The 24,912-nt window shown below is 42.1% G+C and overlaps 1 protein-coding gene across 13 annotated transcripts in view; it reads left to right on the forward strand.

The window, feature by feature from the left end:
- LOC103619037 (poly(rC)-binding protein 3) overlaps positions 1–24,912 on the forward strand; it is a 495,171-nt gene that overhangs the window by 447,912 nt on the left and 22,347 nt on the right. For all 13 annotated transcript variants that reach the window (XM_017739090.1, XM_017739083.1, XM_017739086.1 and 10 more), the window contains 6 exons: positions 10,326–10,349; positions 10,449–10,481; positions 13,247–13,363; positions 19,197–19,328; positions 22,049–22,177; positions 22,909–23,052. In XM_017739090.1, coding sequence (XP_017594579.1) covers positions 10,326–10,349; positions 10,449–10,481; positions 13,247–13,363; positions 19,197–19,328; positions 22,049–22,177; positions 22,909–23,052 — 579 coding nt within the window. The remainder of the gene's footprint in view (positions 1–10,325; positions 10,350–10,448; positions 10,482–13,246; positions 13,364–19,196; positions 19,329–22,048; positions 22,178–22,908; positions 23,053–24,912) is intronic.

The following is a 24,912-nucleotide window of genomic DNA, read 5'->3' on the forward strand; positions in this document are numbered from 1 at the left end:
ATGGTTTTTTTTTTCCTTGCTTACTGCCATGGGTAATGAAGTTGAAAGACTGAAAAATTGTAGCACTGCCCACAGGTATCTGCCAACGTACCTTAGCACTTGACATCTGCAGTGTTCTTGATCTAGCTTTGGTCAGTTCATGCCCAGAAAGAAATAACTGTTGAAAAAGCACCTATTTTGACTATATTGGATAATGATTACATGATTTTGGACTAGTTTGATTTTGTACACAGCCAGTGTTAACAGGCTGATTAAGACTCTGGAGACTCACCATTAAAGGTTAATTTTAGGTGTGGATGGTAAAGAGACTGTGCCAGTAGAAAGATCTTAAATCTCAGGAAAGCAGCTTAATGAAGATTTAAAAGCCAGGTCCATGAGGTGGAACAGGAGAAATTGTTCAAATGGGCCAGCACAGAAATGGCAGCAGGTCACAAATCCACTGTGAGATCCACCTCCATCTCATAGTGGTGGTGCAAAAATCTCTGCTTCCTCTCTCCAGTACAAACCTGCAGGAGAAATAATGCATTGTTTCCAAAGACACTGTGTGAACATGTGCATTGATGAAATCATATTGGGTGCAGTGAAGTCTGCAAGAAACCAAAGTAGAATATAGTAATGTATTGAGTCTGAGGAATCTTTTAGAGAAAGAGAATGGAGTTCAGCAATAAAAACCAAAATGGATTAATGAAGTCGGATGGTTAGGAAGAACAAGGAAATAATTTACAGGTAGGATGAAGGAGTGAAGGGAAAACTGGCAGGGAAGTAGGACTCTTGCCAAATACTGAGAGGTGTAAATTGGAGAGTTGAGGCAATTAACTGGAGAAGGTAATTTAGAAGATACATGTTCAGTGACAGAAGGAAATCTGGAAAGCATAAAAGGCTAAAAAGCATCAGATGTGGCAGTGGCTAGAGAGTGGCACATTTGGGATATAGTAAGTTGGAGAGGAAAGCTATTGCAGCAAAAGTGTGTGCAATTTTGGATGTATAGCGTTGGTGCATCATGGGGCAAAGAGAAAGTAATTACCTTACCACTCTTCTGGCAGAATCACACCTGCGGTTCTGTACTCAGCAGCAGGTGCCATGTGTGTGAGTGATGGTGAAGACTGAGCAGAGGGGGAATTCACAGAATGATAACAAAAGTTTTAGGAGACTGAGGAGACTGTGCCTAGCTTTCTTCAGACCTCCTCATAAATAGATGGAGAGAATAAATACAAATGTTATGGAGTGTAGTTATTTTGAATGCTGCAAGTGCTTGTGGCTGGAAATAATGGTATAAAATCCTGTTTTGAAAATAAATCTAATAAGGGAATCCCAAGAAAAATTTCTGGTATTATGATTTTCATTATGTTCTGTAAGTCTCCTATGCAAATTTTAGACCTGTCTAGGAAAGAATAGCACATGTACTATTAGATTGTATAATCTGCATTGGTGGAGGAAAGATATGATGACTGAGTGGAGCTTTTGTTTCCTTGATACCATTTGCTCAATGATACATTTCTCATTCAGCACTAGTGAATTAGAAAGATGTACCAGCAGTCAAATGTTTGGGTTTGGACAAAACCCTACGAGTGCCTTGAATTTTAGGCACTAAACTTCCAGTACTTACAGCTTTATTTTACATTCCCTGAGGAACTCAGGGTATCTGAGTTCAAAATTGTTTCAGCAGATCAGTGGGTGACTTGTGGCACTGGAAGTACTGGATACAGTGGATTTACATCCAGCTTCAGTGGTGACTTTCAGACATGTTGATGATTACTTTGTGGTGCTACATACAGAATTTTTACAAGAAAAGAAAAGAAAATTTAGACTCATAAATTGATGGCTTATACTTACCAGCTCAAATACAGAATAAAATCATGAAGAAAAATGGCCTTTTTCATTAGTACAGATAATACCATTTTAGCATCAGGGATTTCTTTTAGTGGCCACTTTTTCAGTGCGTGCTTAATTGCCTCCCTGAAAGACTGCAAAGCAAGTACAGAAATTAATTTTCCCTGTCTTAAAGGTAATGCCCTTCTCCTTTTCCATTTTTTATTTTTTGCTTATTGAAATACAGGATGCAACAAAGTAACTTTAAGAATCACCTCATCAGTAATACAATCCAAGCTGTAAAATGCCAATCAAGCCAATGTTTGTTCTATTCTTTCCAGTTTCCACGAACACTGTCAGGGTATTATGAGGATTGACTGTCCTGCCTATTGCTATTACAGTTCCTGTTTTGTTTGCTTGCATTACTGTGATACCTGAGAGCCCTGCTCATGGAACAAAAGTCTGCATGCAAATGTACAACACAAGATGGATCTCCTCTCAGTGTGTTTGTAGGAGCAGCCAAGAATCTCTCACTAGCCTCAAAAATCAGCAGAAAGGAAGAGAGTTCCCTCAGCCCCTGGGCACTCTCTGCCCCCTAAAACAATCTCCATAGCTGAGTGTTCCCACTTTTACCCAACAAAATCTCCTCATCGGTCCATGAGTGCAGTGAACTGAGATTGCAGAAGTCACACTCCCTACTCAGTGCTGCTGCTTCAGCATCACAGGTGTGGGGACAAACATAGCAACAGAACTGAATTTTTGGGTTGGTTTTGGCAGGCAAGGCTGGGAGCTTAGGTGCAAAATGGAATGTAAGCTGGCTAGCCATCTGCTGTCAAAAACCAAAGGAAAAATGCTCATTGGCACAGCGACCCAAGAAAAAAGTTTAGATGGACTTGCAGAAGATGCATAATACTGGAATGTCCATCAGAAAAACCATAATTTGTAGATTTCCTCATACACTACCACATTTGTTAGCATAAGATCTGCCTTGTGGAATACTCACAGCTTTTTTACCGGCTAGCCCTCGTAGTTCAATGCCTTAGAAAGCCTCGGGCAGCCTAGAGAGGTAGCACGGGCAATCCAGCATTTCAGTAGCTCTGAAAGTGGCAAATAGTAGCTGCAAAGCTGATACCACCAGTAGAAGCAAAGAGGGAGAAATGTAGCCTTTTGGTTTGCCTAATTCCTGCAGTTAGAAGCTTTCAAACAGAGACAGACACACAGATGTTGTTCGCAGAAGGGATGCAAGCCAAAGAGCGCGGGCCTGCTCTGAGGTCCCTCTTTTATTCAGGAGAAAGGAAAGAGGAGGACTGGGGGCGGACCGGGGGTGACCGGCCAATGAGACACTGCTCCAGCGTTTGAGTTTCTTTCAGTTTGGCCCACGCTTGGAACAAAGGAGTTCAGAGCACATGGCAGGGACAAGTCCTGGCTTGTTTGACCAGGGAGGGGGAAGGGCAGCTCGGAGCAGGCAGCAACACTGCCTCAGTAAGGAAGGCCTTGGACTGCAGTGCCTTTCTAAATTAGGGTGCTGAGCATCAGACGGTGACTACTGAAGCATCACCTAGGAACATGAGATCTCCCATGTCTGTGGAGCTAATCCCACACAATCCCAGAACACAAATAAGATTCTCAGTTTATTCAAGGTAGCCGTTTTTTCCCTGAGATTGACACATGACATCATGTTTCCAAAAACTGACTTTTCTTCTAGTCTTTGAAAAATGTTGATGCCCCATATGCTCCATGCAAACGCGTTGTTCAGAACATCTTTGTGGAACATGTTCTTGGGATCTTCCATGCAAACATATTCGTGAGCTTAGTCGACTGCTGGCAGCTCTGTCCTCAGGTGAAGGTGAAGAGAGAGAGTTATGTTGTGCCTCTTTATGGATGGGAGAAAGGCAACTGGCCTGGGTCTAGAAAACTTTATCACACAGCTGTCGTGTGCTGTTGCCAGGACCCCTCCTTGCCCCATGACAGATGTGTTTCCCCACCATGGAAGGCTGTATTTCTTTCCTTTCAAAGCTGTTTTCTTTGTAGAGTCCAGCCCTACTGGATCTGCCTTGTCCTTGCTCATAGAAAGCAGGTTAGCATGTGCAATAAGAGCATTGCCTGAAGGATTTTCAAGCTTTAGGATGGAACCTGTTCTTTGTCAAATGTTTTGGGGTGAAAACATACATTCCTTTATTATTTCTTAAATGTGTTTTCCATCTAGACGTGGCTTTATCTCAGGGATCCTATGAATTTTTTGTTCCATTTGCCCCGTAGCGCTGATAATAAAAGTTGCATGATAATAGAGCAAGACCTGTGTGTTTCTGTGGTCCCACAATAGCTACTACCGGTTTTTGTTTTGGTTTTCCAGGACTCAGTAATTATTAAACCAACCTCACACTTGGAAAAAGTCATGGAATTTCACACTTTATGTTTACAGATCAAAGGTTAATCTTTAAACCAAGGTTCGTTACCATTTGTTAAGTCTCTTGTTTTCTTAATATGACTGATTTCTTTCTCTTGTTATTCAAAGGACACACCAGATAACTGATTAAGAAACAGCCTTCTTCTACAGCCAGTTTTATATCTTTGTTTAGTTATTCTTACTATCAAGAGCCCTGCAAAAGCCTTGACTCACAGACTTTTTGGCTGCCACCTTTTGTTCTGCTGGTGCTGCCTCGCCTCCACCACAGATGATGCAAAATGTGCAGAAAAGCTTTCTGCTCTTTGATGGGCCCACCACTTCCCAAGTGTTCATTAACAACAAAATTCATCCCATTCTTGTGAATAAGGTGTGCAAATAATATTGTATGCTACATTTCAGCATGAAAGAAACCATCCCCTGGTTCTACTGTTGCTTTTCCTCAAGTTATCTGCAATGAATTGGCTGATTGGTTAGCAATATACTTTACTGATGCTGGGCAGTCTCCCAGGGTTTGTTGGTGAGGTTCAGCTCTTGTTGTTTTATCTACTTGATTAGAAATTGCCGACTAAAGAAAATCATGATGACAACTCACTCCCCCAGGCTTGAGAATTATCTTCAGGCTATCTGAAATCAGCACGTAGATTTCAAATTTTCCTGGGGTTTTCCAAAACGACTCCTTGAGCACAAGTGTGAGGTCCCCTGCTTGAGATGCTGCCACCAGGTGGTAATGCCCTTTGGAAGGCATTACCTGGGCTGGGTACTCAGCGCCATCTGAAACTCAGGCTCCTTTGGTGAACCTCAGGATAGGCACCCCAGATTGCTGTCATTCCTTGAAGGAAAGTTGATACCCATTGTTTAGCTCCTGCATGTATATGTTGACTTCACAAATATACAAATACACCTGTGTGTGTGTGTGTGTGAGTATGATTCAGTGGGTGTAGGCAGACACACACTTGCAGTGCTTTAGGGTCATCCTGTTCATCCAGCATGGGTGCTGTGGCACAGCTGCTTCTGAAGGATGGCTGTTTATATGTTGAGGCCAAGGAGCCTGGGTAGTACTTTTAGCTCTGGCATCTGTCTGCCAGGTGGGTTGGCTTGGATCTTTCTCCCACTGAGTTTGAGTTCCCCCCATTATAACTTCTTTTTGTGCACTTCTTTTTGATCTCCTGTTGAAATGTGATTATATGAAACTCAGTAATAACTTTTTCCACTATATTTACATGCAGATGGTTAGTCAATAAATCAGATTGAAATTGAAGATAAATAGTTACTGCTAGCTTATATTCCTGAGCACTGGGAAACAGCAGATAGTTCAGGAGTTGTTAGTTTATTGTAATAAGCAATTACTTACTAATACAGCTAAATCAAACACTTGTCTGACCTGCACTGAGGCTGAACTTGACATGAGTTGTAGGACTCCTCTCACCAAACTTTGCATATATTAGTGTCAGTTTAGGCTGCTTCTACTGCAGATGAGAAAAGCCAAAAACCCTTGGGACTACACTTCTTCCCTCCTTTTTTAGGAACAAAATATCCTGCATTATCTCTGCCTGGACTGCAGCGAGGGTTGTCTGCCTGACTTACACTGAACTCCTAACTTGTAATGAACCAGTGTAGGTGACAGACATCTTATGCACTTAACTACAGCACATTTCATGTCTGGCAGATTTAGAAACATTTTCTGAAGAAGATAAAGCCATCAAAGTAACCTTGGTTAGAAATAATGCTAAAACTTGAGTGTCATAAAAATGGTGTTAAATATTATCTCATTTAGCAGTAAACTTACTTCAAGGTGATGTAAGAAACTGTATGAAACAAATATTGGACTGCAAAAAGAAACATTAAAGGTTTGGTGAAGTAGCTCTGGTAGTTTGAAGAATGAGGTGAAAAGAGTCTTTTGATTTACTCTGTGGCTGAAATAGGTTTCTCATCATAATTAAAGACATCATCTGTTGTCACCAATACTTCCTAGGAACTTTCCTAGAAAAAGATGAGGCCCCAGAAAAGTCTGAGGTGACCCATTTAAAATCATTCCTGGTTTGTTTTTTTTTTTAGTAATTTGTATGAAGCAAAATTTTGAAAAAATCAGAAATGTCCATGTAAAGTTAGTGCTTTTCTCTGTCCCTGTGACCTAACCTCACATTGCCAAGCAGAATCCCCTCTCCCGGTGTAGAGGGAGAGGTGGCATTGTCTTGGATGTTTTGAAACGGCCTTAAAGAATAAGCTCTGAAGTCACCCTTTGATGAGGGGGAGATTTGAAGTACTCTGTATGATTACAATGACATTTGCTAGCATGTTCCAAGGAACTGGTCACCAGTCTTACTGAAATACTTTTTCTCAGTGGGATTCACACAGTTCTTTCACTCAGTTCTTTGGTAGTGTGTACTCTTTGTTAATAAATAACAAGGTGATGATCGGTCATGTAGAATTCCTGTTCCCACTGAAATCCAAAGCAAAACTCACACAGAATTCAGTGAAACAAGCAGCTTGAGAATCTTTATATTTTATGCTCTCCTTTGCTTGTTTAAATACTCCTAATTTCCGTGTTGGAAATGGACCGTATTTTTTACCAATGCTACAAACAGTACATTGCTTTTCTTTTCCTAAAGCAAAGTATGTTTTCCTATTTCCAAGGAAGATATTTTTGCATTTATTAGCCATGACCCATCCATTCATTTCTGAAAGAACTGCATCTGTCATTAGGACCCAAGATGATCGAATGGATTGGGATAGATTCCATACTAAGTTTATACTGACAAGGCCTTGGAGGTTCAAGACCAGGCCTACAGATTCTAGTGAAACTTCAGATACACAAAACATGAAGCTATACCATGGACTGAAATATAGTTGCTTGCCCATAGCAACTAAAACAGAATGCTCTCACCCCTAGCAAAAGGTTCTTCTACCTCCTAAGAATTTGTATTATGAAAGTAATTATTTCTGAAAGCTGGAACTGAGAAGAATGGAAGAAGTTTTTAAGATAAAACTTCCAGATGTGCTAAGTGGTCAGATAGGAACTGCTGGACATGGGAGATTCCCAAGGCTTGTCATCCCAAGCCTTGCTCCCTGTATTGTCTAAGCCCATTCAGCAATTACTGGTAAATTGGCAGAGTTACGATGATAATATAAAAAATATTAAGATCTTAAAAATTTGGGGGAATGTTGTAACTGCTGGACTCTGCCTAGCAGGCTGCTGCTCCCTGAGAGCTCAGCGAGGGTTTCCTAGGGCCATGCGATCAGTTGCATCCCAGAGTCCATTTGGGACAGCCCTGCCATCTGGCTCCGGCAGCCAGCAGCGTTACAGCGCAGTAGTGGTAAAGAAGGCAGAGAAGGGTCTCTCAGGAGGGTTTGAGATGGCTTTAATCACATCTCGTCCCCGAGATGTTCAGAGGTGGAGAGACAGCGTGCTCTGAGTGCGGGATGGTTTTGTCAGGGGCCCAAGGGCGGTCCCTGGGTGGGTTTGGGGTACAGAAACAAATAGGAAGAAACCGAGGGAGGGGCCAAGACCAGGGAGGGAACAAGGGGAATGTACAGAATCAGGGGATTAACAGGCCACCCCAGGGGAATGGGTGTCCCAGATTTGTGTCACTGCTAACAAAAAAAGCTGCATCTCATTTGAGAACCTAGGCAGCGTGCTGGTATAGGTGTCTTAGGCACAGGAAAAGGTGTGACCTAAACCACCATATTAAGAGACAATATTACAATAATTTGGTTACAAGACAGAAAACTGCAGTGAGTCCACTTCATACATTCCCATTCTCACAGAGCTGCTTCTTTGCTTTGTATGTACAGAGGTGCAGATGAGGGTCCCAAATGGACACAAGCAGCTCTACCAAAAACACTCACACAGCTGTGTGAAGTGTAAAGGTCTACTCTACATCAGCCAGCAGAACTGTAGGTTTGTAAAGCAGATACCTCTGGAAGATTAGCATCTCCTGTCTGGACAATATCCAGTCACTGGTCAGTATGTACAAGAGAGCAGAATGCCATCTTGAAAGAGCAGTTGGAAGAGAAATAATAACGGGAAATGGGAAACAGGAAAAGTACAGTTTGAAAATAAACCTGAGAAGGGGCCTCACAGGACTGAGGAATTTTGTGGCTAATAAGGCATTGACTTCAGTGGGTATAAGGCTATGACTGAAGAATCACAGACCAATGAAGGTTGCAAGGGACCCCCAAAAGTCTCCGTCTGACCTCTTGAATCAAGCAGATTCCATTGGAGCAGATTACACAGGGCCTTGCCCAGGCTGGGTTCTGACACCTTTAAAGGATGATGTTTCTCCAGGTGCCTGTTTCAATGTCCAGCCATCTCCATGGTAAACTTTTTTTCCTCACATTGAGTAGGAATTTGATATTGTAGCTTGCTTTCCTTATTGTACACTGCAGTACAACTCCCCTGTCAAGTCTTTTCTTCTTAATAACAAATCTGGTTCTCTCAGCCTCTCCTCGTGTCCTGTGCTCTGGTCCCCTGACCAGCTTGGTGGCCCTGCATTGAATTCACCTCAGTGTGTCCTTGTCCGTCTTGTACTAGGAGCCCAAAACTGGCCACAATCCTCCAGGCATGGTCTCACAAGCAGAAGAAGAGGAGAGTCATTTGCCCTAGCCTGCTGGCTACACTCCTGCTAGTACAGTCCAGCCTTTGATTGATCAGGGATACACTGCTGACGTACTCAGTTATTTATGTTGAAGTTCTGAGTTGAGACCCTTGGGACTTTTTCTGCAGTCAGTTTTAAGGTAGGAAGTTTTTGTCCAGCTTGTCCTGCTGCATGGGCTTTTTCCATTCCAGACATGGGGCTCTTTATCTGACTTTGTTCTACTCCTGAGGTTTCTCTCAACCCGATTTTCCAGCCTGTCCAGCAATGCATTGACTGTTCCCCTCAGTCTGGTGTTATGTGCAGACTTGCAGAGAGCATAAAGGAACAGTGTGCCAGAGTTCATTGAAATAGGTAACTTCTTCTCACTGAAAAGTCTTCATGTCTTGGGAGCAGGGTGTGAGAAGTTGCAAGGACAAACGGCTTCATATTATGGGCTTATAAACAACTGGCAAAAATAACTCAAAGTCACTGCAGGTAGTTCTTTCCTGCAGAGTGAAGTCAGTACCACTTTATCATGAGTCCATCACTGAATAGAGCATTGGAGGACAATTTCAAAAATCCTACACTTCGGACTGTGTGCCAGGATGGGTCACACTTAAGTGTATGGACTGGGTAGGGGGAAATGGTATATCCTACATCTGGGACAGCTCAACTATCTGAGATAGTCTTTAACTGTAGATTTCACAATCTTAGAATAGGAGAGGAGTTTATTTTCCTTTAGCTGGTCTCTCCATCCGATGATTTCCAGCCTAATGCCACAGCTGCATGATTTGTGTAACATGTCCAGACTGCTCATTTTAGAGTTAATAGTTTCATTTTTGCAACCTGTTGGTTTTATTCACCAAGCTTTTAACCCTTGGGATGTTGCCAGAACTGCCACATTGTTCCCCTACTGTTCACAGCCACATTTCTCAGTATTTTCTTCCCTTCGTGGAAGATGGTGGGAGCCCAGTCGCAATTCCCAAATCCCTAAAAAGTGATTAGCAGTTACTGTTCTGTAAGTGCTTAATAGGGAGATTAAGACAGGCCACCAGGTGTTTACACAATAACACTCAGCAGCGTGGAAATTCAGCTCTATTACAAGGCATAAGGAGGGTAAATGCCCGCCCTTGCGTAAGGAGGGTAAATGCCTGTCCTTGGAGAAACCAGCAATTATTTTGATGTTTGTATTACACCTCATTTTCTCCAGTAGATTGTATGGTTCTGTTATTTCATAACTTCTCATTCCCTGATAGGGATTTGTCTGTGTTTTTAGTAGCAGGATTGATCTGTAACCACGAGGTCATTTTCTGGTAAAGGTGTTTTTCTTGCACGATCAGTTGGCTGCAAAGCTGCTTTTTTAGTCCATCCCTTTGGATCTAACATGACATATTTGTATACAGCAACAATGGAAGGGAGCTATGCTTCACACTGAAGCTTTAAAATAAGTGATAGTGAAATAGCTTAGAAACAGCACGAATGCCTTTCTGTAACAAATCGTATCATTCACGGTGTCTCTTTTTTTTCTGTTTCAGGAGGTTGGAAGCATTATTGGAAAGGTCAGAAAATAACTTTATTTATATTCATGTCAAAATATTGTATATCAGTTCTCTTTTCTTAGCTCAGGCTAACGGGGTTTTTTTATGTCTCTTTAACAGAAAGGTGAGACAGTGAAGAAGATGAGGGAGGAGGTAAGACAAGCATTGATGTCTTCACTTGCATTTCTTTCCAGCTCAGAGAACAGGGAGTTCAGCATATGCAGACCGATGCTGCCATCAAGTGGGCAGATCGTTTAACATCCCCATTCTTTGCAAGGGGTGAGGTATAAATATGCTGGGCTAAATTAAACATTGTTGTTCATGTAACCTCCTTATCACTGCCTCAGTCTGGAGTCATTCATTCCCACAGCGATGTGCCTGCTGCTGTCTTATCTCAGGAACAGCTCACCAGCATGATTCTGTGCATCAGACCCACTGTATCTTGCATTAACATACCAGCATCAGTCCTGCACATGGCTTGGCCTCCTGGTAGAGTTTCCAAAAATCTGAAACCAAGCGTTAGACTGATGCACGTCAAGTTTGAGCGTAGACACAAGCTTCAGCAGAGCTGGAGCCAGACTTGTGTAAGCCAGAGCATCTCCCTGCCACGTCTTGGCAAAGCCTTAGCTTTTTCTCATTTTGCAGCTGTGAGTGGATGTGGGCAGGGTAGACCTGCACATCTGCCATTCACATCCTTTGACAAGGCTGAAGACACAAAAGGATTAAAACAGAGCCCTGCATAAACCTCAGCCTCCCCAGTGACTGCAGGCTTCTTTCCCTGCCACAGAGCAAGCTGTGCTGTCTTCAGAGGAGTGCACTCGGGTGAAGGCTACAGACCCACACTGGTCCTGCAAGGCAGCACATCCTACCTGCAGATCCATATAATTTTTCTGCTTCGAAGCAATTGCTAAAAGTATTAAGTCAAAAGACAAATCCTACTGTTTAAAACTTCAGGAGTGTAGTGTATAGAGGGTGCCTCAAGAAAAGTCAATTTGGCTCTAGTAAAGCTGCACTACATTACTGTGTCAGCTGCTTTGTTGTTTTCTACTCTGATAGAAGGTCTGTGGCAGGGAAATGTCAAAGTATTTTAGTAAAGAAAATTGCGGACATCCGTCTTTAAATATACACAATAGGGATTTCATTGTCAGGCTGACTGAGTTCAGGGCTCCTTTTTTGATGACATTTTCACTCAGGTTTTCACACACTTGCTAAGACTTAAAGAAAAAAAAAGGTAAGAAAAAGTGTTTCCAATGTACTAGGTAAACATAACAGTTGATTAAACACATTTCAGTTTAATTATTAGTTATGATCCTGGGCAGATATCTTTGTATATAAATTGTATGCACAGAAGGGAAGCCATCATTGGAAAGTGCTCCTGACTTCTGAGTAAAACATCTTAGAGAATACGTATGATCCTTGGTCTGTCTTTCAAGATAAATATCAAATGTTCTTCTTCCAGTCCTGGACACCTGCTGTCATGTATCTGTGGTCAGAAGATACTTTATTTGTTTGGTTATGTTTTTTTAAAATAAGGGAGTTTTATCCATCTTTATATCAGCACAGGACTAAGAGACTGTGTCTCCACATGATGATAATTTGGTCCCTCTTTAAATGACTGCTTTTTTCAGTACTTCTTTAAAAGCAAAATGCAACTTTTATTTTGACTTCCCTGGCAGATGTGGCAGGGTGCATGCCATCTTTATGGTGTGAAATGTATTCTGTCTTTGGGGAAATGTCAGAGACAGTTCTGTCATTGAGGAAATGTCAGAAATTACTTCAAGCCTAAAGAAAAGTACAGAACCCTCAGTTCTGTACCCAGGTCTGTGGCAGCAAGATTTTTCTAGTATTGTTGAGCTTTGGTTTTTTTCATGTTGTGTGGGGGTGCTGTCATGTGGGGAAACACAGCAGCATGCTGTGAGTAAGGTATGGGACACACAGCACATCGGGAGCTGCGTGGTGACCCTGCAGGCAAAGGGCCAAACTAACCCAGGTTGTCTCACATTTGGTCACATTTGCTGATACCTGAGCAGGTCAGTGCCTGTGGGTGAGTTGAGGCTCCAGTGACTTCTTAGGCTGCATTAACACATTTCTATGACTGAAACCTCAGGGAACACGTAGGGTGGCTCTTACCTGAACTGGATTTGATCATTACTTACACCCAGATCCTCTTAAATATATATTTAAAAATATATAAATACAAATTTATAAATATATAAAACCCCCTGGTTAAGAAGTTTTCTTTGCACTGCCACAGTGGCATAAAGAGGACCAAGTATACCTGAGAGTCAGCCTGGCTTCTCTACGAGACTTCTGGTTTTCTAACTCCATCCAACAGGCTCCTTGCCTTATGGACACAGTACTGTTGCTGTTTCTTGTCTTACCACTACTCCTTTAAAGGGTTGCTCAGTGCTTATTGATTGACTGCCTTCACATGAGGCACATCTACAAAGAGCCTTCTCCACAGTGCAAAGTGAGACCCCAGTAGAGAGGCTGAGAGGCCAAGCCCCACCTTTGGGGCTCCAAACCAGAGAGGTGCATCATTCCTAGGAGATGCTGGTGCTTCCTGGAGACAACCACCTTCTCTTAAATTCTGTAGCTCCAGTCCTACTTAAGGTTAATCCTGCAAAGGGAAGGGAAAAGACTTGATTATGCCATTATTTGCAACTTTGAGTTACAGAGGTGCTATTTGTATACTGAGAAGGCCACATAAGGATTTACCCAGACAGAATCCAGCTTCCCACAGTTACATGAATTTTTGAATGTGATCAGTTTATGCTGAATTATACGATGTTGGGGCTGCAGTTGTAGGGGAGGGAATTAGATGCCTCAAGGTATTCCTTTCCAAACTGTATCCCTAATCCTACTTAGTTTCCTCCCTGGGAAGTATAACTTTGAAAAATATTTTTTCCTTTTGACAGAGCGGTGCTCGAATCAATATTTCAGAAGGGACTTGTCCAGAGAGAATTGTGACAATAACAGGCCCAACAGATGCAATTTTTAAAGCTTTTTCTATGATTGCACTAAAATTTGAAGAGGTAAGCAAATAATTTTTTTTTCTCCCTTCAAGTTGAAATACAAACACTGTTTGAATTTTCTCATGTTTGCTTTAATGTTAAATAGGATTTGTTTAATGTTCTATTTAATAGCAATGAAAGTGGTTGTATTTTTATAAATGCTTTTGGCAGCAATACTGAAGAAAAATAATGGGTCAATTTACAAGATGTTTGATCATTTCTTTTGCTTTTTGGAGGCTTCAGGGAAAAGCAATTGCTTCTAGTAATGTGCGCTAATGGTAGGAAAAATGTCTTGGAAAAATTCTATTCCCATTGTGGGTTTGATTTGAAAAGAATAATTGCGTAACTTCTAACTCTGTTCTTATATGAATCCGGTTGGTATGGATGTAAATGTTATGTGTGTCAAAATGAATGTATAACTCATTTAACTAGAAAATTTTTATTTTAAAAACAAACTACATGATTACCAATTACCACATTTAAAGCTTGTCTTTTAAAACCAATTAAAGTAAAGGTACTCAGAGTAAGTAAGGCAAGAGCTCAATTCACTGTAGACTAACTGTTCTGTGCAGATATGTATCTAAATTGCTGAAATTTCCTTCAGTTTCATGGACCAGCTACAATTAGATGTGGTCACCATTTTAATGGAGAACCTCACAGAAAAGGCAGCAGAGTACAGAACATGAACTGTGGTCACTCTGGAGAGGATTTAGCTCCCTCTACTTTTGAAAACTGTATGTCTAGTCCGGGTATCTCTCCTGTCCTCTCTGGAGAGGCAGATGCCCCTGCAGGAAGCAGTTCACCTTCTCGTAATGGAGGAGCTTGCAGACAGGTCAACTGAGTCACCTGCAGCAGAAGCAAAGGGCAGGGTCTCTCAAGAATGGATTAAACTAGAGAGATGTTAATCCCTTTCCTAAGAGTTCTTATTTCTCCAAGTCAGCAAGGTTAGTCTCCACATCTCCCCACAGCACAGGGAATTGATGAGAATTATCAACAGGTGCCTTTATTTACCCATGGCAATTGTTCAAGCTTAGAGCAACAGGACTAGAAGAGAGCTTGTAAGTCGTCAGATGCAGTTGTCTTCTAGAATAAACTGTATGTCTTGAACTTGCAACTTCACAGCATGATCAAAAAACAGTTAGATTTTTTCCGTTTCCTTACACTGGGTCTGCAGCTTCAGGTCTCTGATAATTAGACATACTCTTTTTGCTCCTCACCTGCATTTATTCATGAACAGTTCATGCAGCTTTGTTTCTGTGCCAGTACTGGCCATTAGTTTAGATAATTCTTGCCTTTCCATCCCTGAGGATTCCCTTTCTTGATACATATTCAGAAACTGATTTTATCTTCTCACACCCTTGCTTTTGCCAGAGAGAGTGATCCAAGCACGGTCTTTCAGAGCATGCGTTCTGCACCCCTCTCATGACTCTAGTAGTCCCTGTCCACCTTTTTCCAGATACATTTTATATTAAATGTGTGCGCTAATTGTGGACAGGTTGCAAATGAAGTTACACAAAGGCTTATTTAGCAGCATTAACAGCCCCCTGCTCTCCTTATCGTGCTATCATATCTCTGCCACTGCTGGAAATGCCTCACCTCCTACTAGTGCAGTGCTTTGCACACAGCCATGCTTTGCCTGGTGGGTGTCCCCAGCTCCTGCTCAGGTGTTTTCACCTCTTCAGTCTTGGCAAACATTCCTGTCAGCTCCAGACAAATGACCTTTTTTTTATTTTTAATACTGCTGATGTTAATCCAATTTGTATTTCTTCAGTCTTTCATGGGTTTTCAGGGCTTCCTGTGGGATATTCCAATCTTTCAATATGTTGATGAAATTTCTTAGTTTTGTGGCATAGCACATTTTATAAGAATGCTTTGGGATTTTTTTCTTGCTGGTTATTAATGAAATAATGATTTTGATGTTTAAGCCTGCAGAACCACACAAGTAATTCTGTCTAACCCAATTTTAAAACCTCCTATTGTCATCTCTTTCTCCTCTTCATCTCCTACCCATCATGGAATAATCCCTGTTTCTTCTAGTTTAAGAGGTAGCTTGGTGTACGGTCCATACTCTCCTGTCCAGAGAGTCCTGGAGAGACCAGTGTCTCTGCTCTCTACAGGAAAAACATGTTCCTTATCCTGTAAAATGCTGAGAGAATCATTAGCACAGATAATCCCTGCCAGTTCCCACCAAAATGGGTACCCAATGGAAATAATGCTGCATTTTTTCATAAAAACGTCAAACACTGCACAGCATCAGATCCCCAGCCCACCACCCAACGTGATGTAGTCTTTGAAAGTGCTGTAGGTAGCAATAGGCAAAGCAAGCTGAAATTCAGGCATCTGGCTGGATTTTGCACCTATTTGCACTTGCAGGTTTTAGAGGGTAGTCTGGCTCTTCATATGAGCATTAGCAAAGGAGTACTGGCACTCCCTGCAGATCAAGTACTTTTCTGAAGTATCTGTATTTAGTTTTAACATAATTGGTTTGTGGTATATTTAAAAGAACAGCAGTAAAGAAATATGTCTTATATAATCAGTTGGGTTTCCTATAAATCTCCCTGCCAATAAAAAGAGGTAACTGTAACGCTCTGGAGGCAAAATAAAGTGCTGTTTCAGAAATTACAAATTAGCTAGCTACCAAATGCTATTTTTCATGCATATCTTTTTGCTGGAGAGTTCTTCAGCCATTTAAAAAAAATCAGTCCCCCTCTGGTTATTGCAGCTATGTTGAAACAGAAGAGAAAAGGTGCTGCTTTGAGGGATCCTTTTTGGTATTTGTTATGCATGCCCACATGAAGACCTTGAACCCTTAATTTCAACCCTATAGCTGTATACCTGGGGATGAGCAGGTCTAGGAAGACATGGAAGTCCTGGAATGCTTTTCTAATGTTAGTGAAAATCTCAAAATGTGTCAGGGAGATAGAAAAATAAGAAAAGTTGTATTCTTCTTGTGGTTGCTCTGTAGCCTTATATCTCTTTGCTTTGACAGCCTTCCTAATGGAAGTTGCTTTTCTAGCAGGCTTACGATGAATTTACGAGCTAGGTAGATATTTACATAAATACCTGAAGTCTTCACTGCAGGGGAGAAAGAGAGTTGCTGCAAAATGGCACTAAGCCAGGAAGACCACTGGCATTGCAAGAGGGGACATTTTAGTGCAGTCATTTTTGGACTGGAGGCTGAGACCCAAGAAATGAAGCTGTAACTTCACTGGCAAGTGGGGCAGCTCTGGCTTTGCTTTTAAGTCTGCATAATCCACTGAAAGCACATGGTACTTAAGCACTGGAATAAGCAGCAGGCGCCGCTCAGTAGTCAGACCTCCAGCTAAATAAGAAAAGGGTTTTTGGAATCCTTGTCCTCTGCAAATATCTATGAAGAACTTGCTCAGCTCTAGGAATAAGGACAAGAGAAAAGCAAGGTGATAAAAACAGTCAGGATGAAGCCTTTCTGACAAACATTAATTCTTGCCAGTACAACTGTGGTCAGTCCTGTGGTGGTCATTTCCAAGTGGGGAGCCACCTCACAGAATCCTCCTTGCTGTGAAAACTGGACAGATTAACATTTCCTTTGAAACCAGTAAGAAGAATTTTGGTATGTTTTTTCCTTGGAGGTTTGGTAGGTTTTGGAGCTGCCAGGTTAGCTTGCCTTGGGAAGCCTTATGTGCTATGACCCTGGGATGCCAAGAGCTAGGGATGCTGCTGGATCTTCAACACTTTCAGTCTCCCAGTTAGCCTGTCTTGGCTGAGGAGCAGCCCACCAAGCAGGGAGAAAGCCATGCAAGCTCCAGCTCTAGTGTCTGCCAGAGCCCTGAGGAAATGGATGCAATGCCACAAAAAGTTGGAGGTTAAAGAAATAGGAATCTCCCAGTTTGAAAGATGACTGTTCTGTGGGAAGGTCTCCAGCCATCCCTACTCAGAAGCCTGTAGTTGTGAAGGGGATTTTTTTGTACTTATTTCTCCTTTGTCATGTTTTTAAGCTGGAATAGTTCCTGTATGCACTCCATGCTGCTGAGCTCGCATGTTTCGATTTTGCTCTTCTTAAATGATGAGGGCAAAATAAAGAGAACAGTGGCTTCCAGTTCCTGCAAAGTGCTTTTGAAACCAGGAAAGGCAGTGAAGGCTTTGAGGCCAGGCCACGTATGGTAATGGAAGTAGGAGACATTATTAGGTTTCATGCTGTGTGGCTGAAGAGGATTATTTACCTACACGTGCCTCCACCTGACACAAACATGATACAGTGAGATGGCATCTTCCAGCTAAAAAATTAGTGCAACTTTATCTCAGGTACATGGGTACTGCAAAATTCTGTTATCCCTCTGGCTTTATTTTGGATTGCAATCTCTCACTGACACAGACACTAAACAGAATGCAACAGTGAGTTACTGCTGGCTGGCAGAGGAATGATTTTGTAGCTGTCTTGTCACATGCAGCAATGCCTCATTCCATTCAAGATTTTATTTTCTTCTCTTTTAAGCTAAGTAAGGTCATACCAAGCCATTTCTTGGATGGAAGAATGCTGCCGTCACAATTGGGGAGGTACTGTAGGAATCGGTGCTGGTGTCACTGGACTCCCACACTGGTTCAGTGAGATGTGCAGAGTTGCTTGAAGTGCTGAGTAGTTTTGTTGTTGATTCGGTTTTTTGTAATTTGGGATCCTGATGGCACAATATATGCAGGTTTGGTTGGGTTTTTTTTTTTGACAAGTGATAGTCTTTGTAAGCCTAGGAAATCACGTCAGTTCTGTTTGCTGGAACTCTTGTTGCATCATAAATGACTCAGTAGGAAATGAATGTTTTCTCATTCCTCTCCTAATCTTTTGGTAACATTTCTGTGAAGAGTATAATAGCTGTGCCGTGCCACCTCACAGATGGAGGAGAGTCTTCCCAATTCATGGGTAGTGTTACCAAAACGCTCTGAGATTCTCATGAGTTGTTGAACAGCTGCAGTGCAGTTTGTGGCTTTTTATTTTTTGATCCTAAGTTCCCTCAAAGCATCCCACTGATCAGTGGGAAGATAAGCTTTATCTTTTCTTCTGTGATGAAGTCTTTAGAGGGATTGTTTTGTCTTGCCTACAAGATTTTGAACAAACAAAATATATTTAAAAAAATTTAAACCTTGCAACAAGTAGTATATTGAACTGCTTATGGGAGTGTGTAGTGTAGTCTCATTGGATAGTGGGATCCACGGATATATGTTACATTACCTGAACACAGGCAATTGCTGTTCTGCTGAGCTTTTTGTACTCTGGTTCCATAACCATGATGGAAAAGATTTTAGAAATTGTGTAGTGCTACAAATATTTATGAACCTGCTACAAAAGAGAAATTAAATCTAGAGGGCAGCAAAACACTTACCAAAATAATCTGATTTTCTCTGCTTCAGATTATTCACAGGTTCTTTGTCATTCCTTTTTTTAACCGTTTTCCTTTGAATCAAATCTGGGAAGAAACGTGTGAAACGTAGAGACGTATTATACAGTGTAAATGTTCTAACTAAGGTGGTGAAAAAGACACCAAAACAGGTTTTGGAAGCCTGTGAATCCAAAAGCCTCTTTGCCTTTCCCACGTGTTTTGGCTGGTCTAATGGCAGACACCACCTCCTCCTCCTAGTCCTGCCCTCTGGTCCCACAGCATGGATCTTGCAATGCTGGACATCCGAAGGGCTCCTCTGGCACGAGCCACTTCATGCTTACGGTGTATCACCGGCAGAGCTGTGATGGGCTTTCCTTACCACAAAAACAAGCTGCTTGCACACTCCCCAGGTCTCCACAGACAGCCTGGGCATTTGCTCTGAGCCCTTCAGTGCTCACCAGGAGTGACAAATCCCCCGCTAATACTTGCTGACATTGTGATTACAGGACATAAACGCTTCGATGACAAACAGCACGGTGACAAGCAAACCGCCCGTAACACTGCGGCTCGTTGTCCCAGCAAGTCAGTGTGGATCCCTTATAGGAAAAGGAGGTTCCAAAATCAAAGAAATCAGGGAGGTAAGTCTTGGGATGTGTGCTGGGGACACTGGCTAGCATCCTGCTGCAGTGTGCCCTGCCAGCATCACCCACTGCACTTTGCTGATCACACCAACATGAGCATGTGTCAACTGAAAAACCTGGAAAAGCCTTGCTCTGGGAGAAGCAGGGAATCCAGCACAGCTGGACTTGTACTTTCCTTGACACTGAAGACCATGTGTGAAATAGAGAAACAGCTTTATAATGTATAAAGTCTTTCATGCACAATTAAGCAAAGCAACAGTGACAAATGGCTCTTTGAGTTTCTCTTTGCGCACAGACCCCTGCCCAGCAATAACTCAAGTGACCCCAAATCAAAGAGGTGCAGCCATTTCCAAATTAGTTACCACCCTTACAGTCAGAGAAAAGCCCAAGCAGCACTGGGATTCCAGGCTAGTAGATCTACTTTCTAGAAAAGTGTGATTTTCATGCTTCTTCCCTGTTTCTTCTTAATGTCACTGGGCCACTGGTGACCTGACTTGATACATTCCAAACACATGCAGAATATAGATTTAGTCCGGACTTTAGCAAGAGGTATTCATTCATTGTGCTAGCAGCCACTTTTTTGTCTAACCAAAAAATGGAAAAGGTACCATACACTGCCTGTTTTAACTCTTCTATGCATGACTGTAACAATATAGCACATGCCAAGCCAAGGATCTGGTGTTTGTAATCACTCATACAAGAAAATCAGGTGCATGCTCAGTTATGTAGAGAAAATATGAATAGGACATTTCAGAAAAATGGATTGTTATCCTGGAGGAAGTGACAATATTCCTTCTAAATTTGAATTCATTCCAGCATGGGATGAAGTGTTGAATACTAAGATAACATGTTGATCCATTTTTTTTTATTTGCCTGTGTCAAAACAGGCTCTAAAAAGTTGAAACTTCCTTTTTTTAACCTAAATTGTGGATTCAAGAGAGTAGGTTTTATGGAGCTTTTAAGTTGATTTCTTAGTTGTGTTAAAATAGGAGCAGGCATGAATGTGAACTGTGTACTGGTGAGTGCTTAGCTCTAGTTTTTATAGCTGTCCATACTTTGGATTTTATATTAAATATTGGTAACTTCATTTGGAGCACTGTGAGAATGTGCTCAGGATATAGGATTTTAAAAGTGAGATTGGTCTGTTGGTTAAGTGAAATGACTGAGGTGATTATCCTGGTGAGCATAGTTTCAGAAGCAGTTGCCTCTAGCTGGTACAAGGAAGTAAAGGGATAGTGTTTGGCCAAATAGGTGTTTTGATAAGGCTAGCGTGGTGAGAAGTCACACTGCGCATCTTCCTAAGTATAAAGATAATGGACAAAATCTTACTCACTTCTTGCTACTGATATATGACCAAAGTCAGAGAAGAAAAAAGATTAGCACTGCAAGTAAATGCATAAATGACTCTGGTATTTGGCAGTCTTTTGTGCTGGATGTACAGATACCCAGGAATGTACCTTAAAAAACAAATACCGGGAAAAGAGGGGGAAAATGAGGAGCATCCAGCCCAAGGTGTGGTCTAATTTCATCATCACACAACACACTGAGAAGTTGCAAAAGGGATGGATGGTCTTTTGTGTTTAGTCATGCACCCAGGAACAACATGTAGGGTTGCAGTACTATTTTTGTGATAAGATTATGAAAAAAAAGAAAAGAAAAGCACAGGGGATTGATCAAATTGCAGTGAAATTCCAAAGTCTGTTATAGATCATGGAATTGATACTTTGGCTTAAACAGCACTAGTGAACAGAAGATGCAATCAGTACATTAATCAGTCTTTGGAAAGAAGGATAATGTGTGTTGTGTATAACCAGCAGGAAAACAAATTAACTCCTTGCTGACTGACACAAAGTCAATTGTTACTGAAAATACTTTTTTTAAAGCCCAAATACTGCATTGCAATAACAGTCAGGAATAGATCTGTGCAGTATGTTAAAGAGCTTAGTCAACATCAGATGCCTGGGATTTTCTCTGTTGACTGAAAAGGTCTTCCATATTTGTATAATAATGTCATGGGTTGTTTGGGCCTCCTGTATTTTCTTCTTTGTTTTGTTTGGGTTTTTTTTTAACTAGGACACACTAGTACCAAGATCAAATTTAAAAAACAGAGCAGAAAACCCCCCAAAAGTGGCTCATTACCTTCTTAGGTTCATTAATGAGCTAAAAGTTGATGATATGCATATATTCAATCAACACTAACTATGATTTAGAAGTGCTTCTGTACTATATAGTATGAGACAGCCCCAAATTTCAACAAGAGACACAAGTCAGCCATCAGTAGATTAAAGAGCCATCTATCAGTAGATTAAAGAGTGACTCGTTTGATTAGCCAACCTTCTTCAATTACTGGGCTCTTTTTCCTTTTATTTTTTTTATTATTGCAGAGTACTTCATTTCACCCTTTTCACTTTTTAGTCGGCATTGCAACTGTCTGTCTTTGAGAGGGTTAAAATGCTTCTCCTGAAATTCAGGTCGCAGTTTGATTCACTAACAGCTACTGAGGACTAACCACCCTAGGGTGGTAGTGTTGGCAAACTGGCTTGAACAGGCAAATCCATGTCTGGGGTAGGAGTTTCCATGTGTGCTCCATCACATATCCAGCAAAGAAAAAACAAAATGTTCAGGGGTGCATCCTCCTCCATCGCATCAGGGAATGTCTGGAGAGGTGCCATTGCCTGCCTGGCAGTGACAGTGTCTTTGCTGTGTCTCTGCTGAAGTCCACAGGAGCCCAGGTGCAGGTGGCAGGGGACATGCTGCCCAACTCGACGGAGCGCGCGGTGACCATATCCGGCACTCCCGACGCCATCATCCAGTGTGTGAAGCAGATCTGCGTGGTGATGCTGGAGGTAAGCGGGTGTCCAGAGTGTCCCTTCTCACCAGGAGATGCTCAAACACATTATTAATAATTGTCAGTTGCCATGGGTTCCCGTGGAGCGCTGTCTGCCTTTCCCGTGCCAGGGATTTCCAGAGGCTCTGTTAGACTCTGCTTTTCCTGGCATTTGAGAGCCTCTCACAGCAGGGTTGAGCAATCAAAGGCTGTCATGACATTGTCAAACTACAACCAGGTCCAGCACGGATCTTCAGTCATTATGACAGAAACACACTTTATTCTGATGCAGTATAGGGCAGAAAATTCTGACCAGCCAGGATTTTTTGCTTCCTTAGGGTCAGGTCATTGCATAAGGCCATAAAGTTTCATTTTGATGGCACTTTTTTAGCCCTTAGATTAAATGATGGAAAATAAATTTATATAAAAATCTGGGCATTTTAATCTTTGTTGGAAATGCCTTAGCATGCTTGATGAAGCTTCGTAACTTCATGTGACAGCAGCACTAATGAATCCACAGGTGTCACTATTGCCTGTTTTGGCTGTGCAGTCGGGTCCTCAGCTCCTTCCCCAAAAGCCCAGACAGGAGGCCTCTAGCGTGCTTTTGGTCTGATGGGGTGGAGGGCAGGGGGGGCTGGACTGGGTTATCTGCATGCCTTGTTGTCTGAGGTGACCAAGATAAAGAGTCATCTTTTTAATACAAGCTCTGCTTCATTCTGCATTTTGACTGCTTTGTGTTTTTGTCTGCAGTCCCCACCCAAAGGTGCCACCATCCCCTACCGTCCCAAACCTGCCTCTGCACCTATCATTTTTGCAGGTGGCCAGGTAAGAGCAGACACCATTTTGGCTTCAGCTGGAAACCACACCGTCCTGGCCCAGCCTCAGCCAGCGCCTGTTAGTTTTCAACTTTTACTCTTTCTTGCCTGGTATAGTATTGGTGTGCTTTGTCAACTTTGTGTGCTTACATTTGCAGGACAGGAGAACACTGCATTGTAAACTTTACACAAAATTGTGACCATCTGTTATTTTACCAAGATTTGACATTAACTTCTGTAATTAAGAAAAGTTTGCCCTTCTGCAGATTGAGAGGTGTCCAAATCAGGAGCTCATTGAGTGGGGCAGCCCTGCTTATCATAGGGGTTGGCGTTTTTTTTTCTTAACTTGCAGCTTCGCTAGCAGTATAAGCGGTTTTGTCAATTTTCAGAGATGGTGAAACAGCAGGACATTTCTGCTCATGAAAAGCATAATTTTTCTCTCATAGTTTTTATACTTTTTGGGACCAAATAGTGCGTTTTAAAGTAAGGATTTACACACACGTAATTTCCACTGCTTGCAGTCCCCCGGGACCAAGTAGCAATGGAATTCTGAGGTGGCTGGAACTACTTACATGCAAGTGAAGACCTTCCCAACCGTGGCTTGGAACAGCCTGATTGATAACACAAGAACAGCATTCCTGTTTCTTTTTTATGTAAGGAAGTTTTGATGATTCCCCCTTCACCTTAAGCTATATCAGTCAGGGTTCTCATCTGCCTTTAAAAACCCACGTGCAATGTGGTTCTTCTGTGTCTTTTAGTAATGTCTGAAATGGGTCTGCAGCATGTGGCAGAGGCATAGCAGGATTGCTCTGTCATCATCCACTGCAGGGGGAATTCAGCTTTCACCGAAGAGCCAGTGATGAACACAGCTGATAAATACCCTAAAAACACCTTGGGAGGGTCACAAGGGGACCTGTGTAGCCACCAGGCTACAAGCAGTGGTGGAGGAGTGAGATACTTACTGCAAGCCCTGCCTAACTCAAGGGGAAATCGACCCCATAAACCCAGCCCAGAAGAAGGCAGACATCTCTCTAGTCAGGATTAACATGTGTAAAGCCTCTCTGGCAGGAAGGCACCCCCACCCAGCCAAATCTTTTCCCCAAGGTGATGCCAAGGCCTCTTTTTAAGCAGTTACCCAATTACTCACATGCATGGTGGAACATCTGCAGGCAGCTGCCCCCTCCCTCCCCATCAGCCCATCCCAGGTCATCACCCTGTCACAGGGTGTGGGCTGATGGCACAGACTGTGTCCCACCTCAGGCAATTTGGAGATGGTATGAGAAGCTGAACATGGAGTTCCTGGTGGGGCTGAGGGCCCAAGGTGCTGCTAGCATTGTTGGTGTGATGACCTGTGCCACCACAATCTGCTGGTGTATAAGGAAGCTCCTGCACTTCTCAAGCATATGCCAAAATGCTTCTTACAGCCCTTATCATGAACTTTCTCTGATTTTTTTTGTCTCAGAGTTTTACCTTCTACTCTGTAATGATTCATTCTGATGTATATCCAGATTTTCATAACCTGGATGTAGTAGCTTTCATCATGCTCGAGCCTACTACTCTTACTTGTGGTCAAAATAAGAAATCTGCTTCTTTAGTGAGCAAAGCTGAATTGAAGTGTAAAATAATGTGCCAGAAACTGGTCTATGACTGAAAGTTCAGAATAATTTACTCCATATCTATAAGTCTACACTGCAGTGCTTTCCTTTAAGAAATGTGTATGTGTATATATATCCACAGCAGCCCATTCTGCCAGTGTTGTAATTGCCACTGCCTTCAAAGACCATCTCTATATATCATCAGTCAAAAGTATTGAAATTGTTGGCTAGAGGGTGCTGAGAAGTTTGTATAAATAATTGAAAGTGTCCTATTTTCAGGTCTAATAGCTCTTGGCATCTTCAGTTTTATCAGTTAAAAAAAGTGTTCTCACTTTTTTAATGCA

The sequence above is a fragment of the Corvus brachyrhynchos genome, unplaced genomic scaffold (assembly GCF_000691975.1).
Source record: "Corvus brachyrhynchos isolate BGI_N302 unplaced genomic scaffold, ASM69197v1 scaffold7, whole genome shotgun sequence".
Lineage (NCBI taxonomy): Eukaryota > Metazoa > Chordata > Aves > Passeriformes > Corvidae > Corvus > Corvus brachyrhynchos.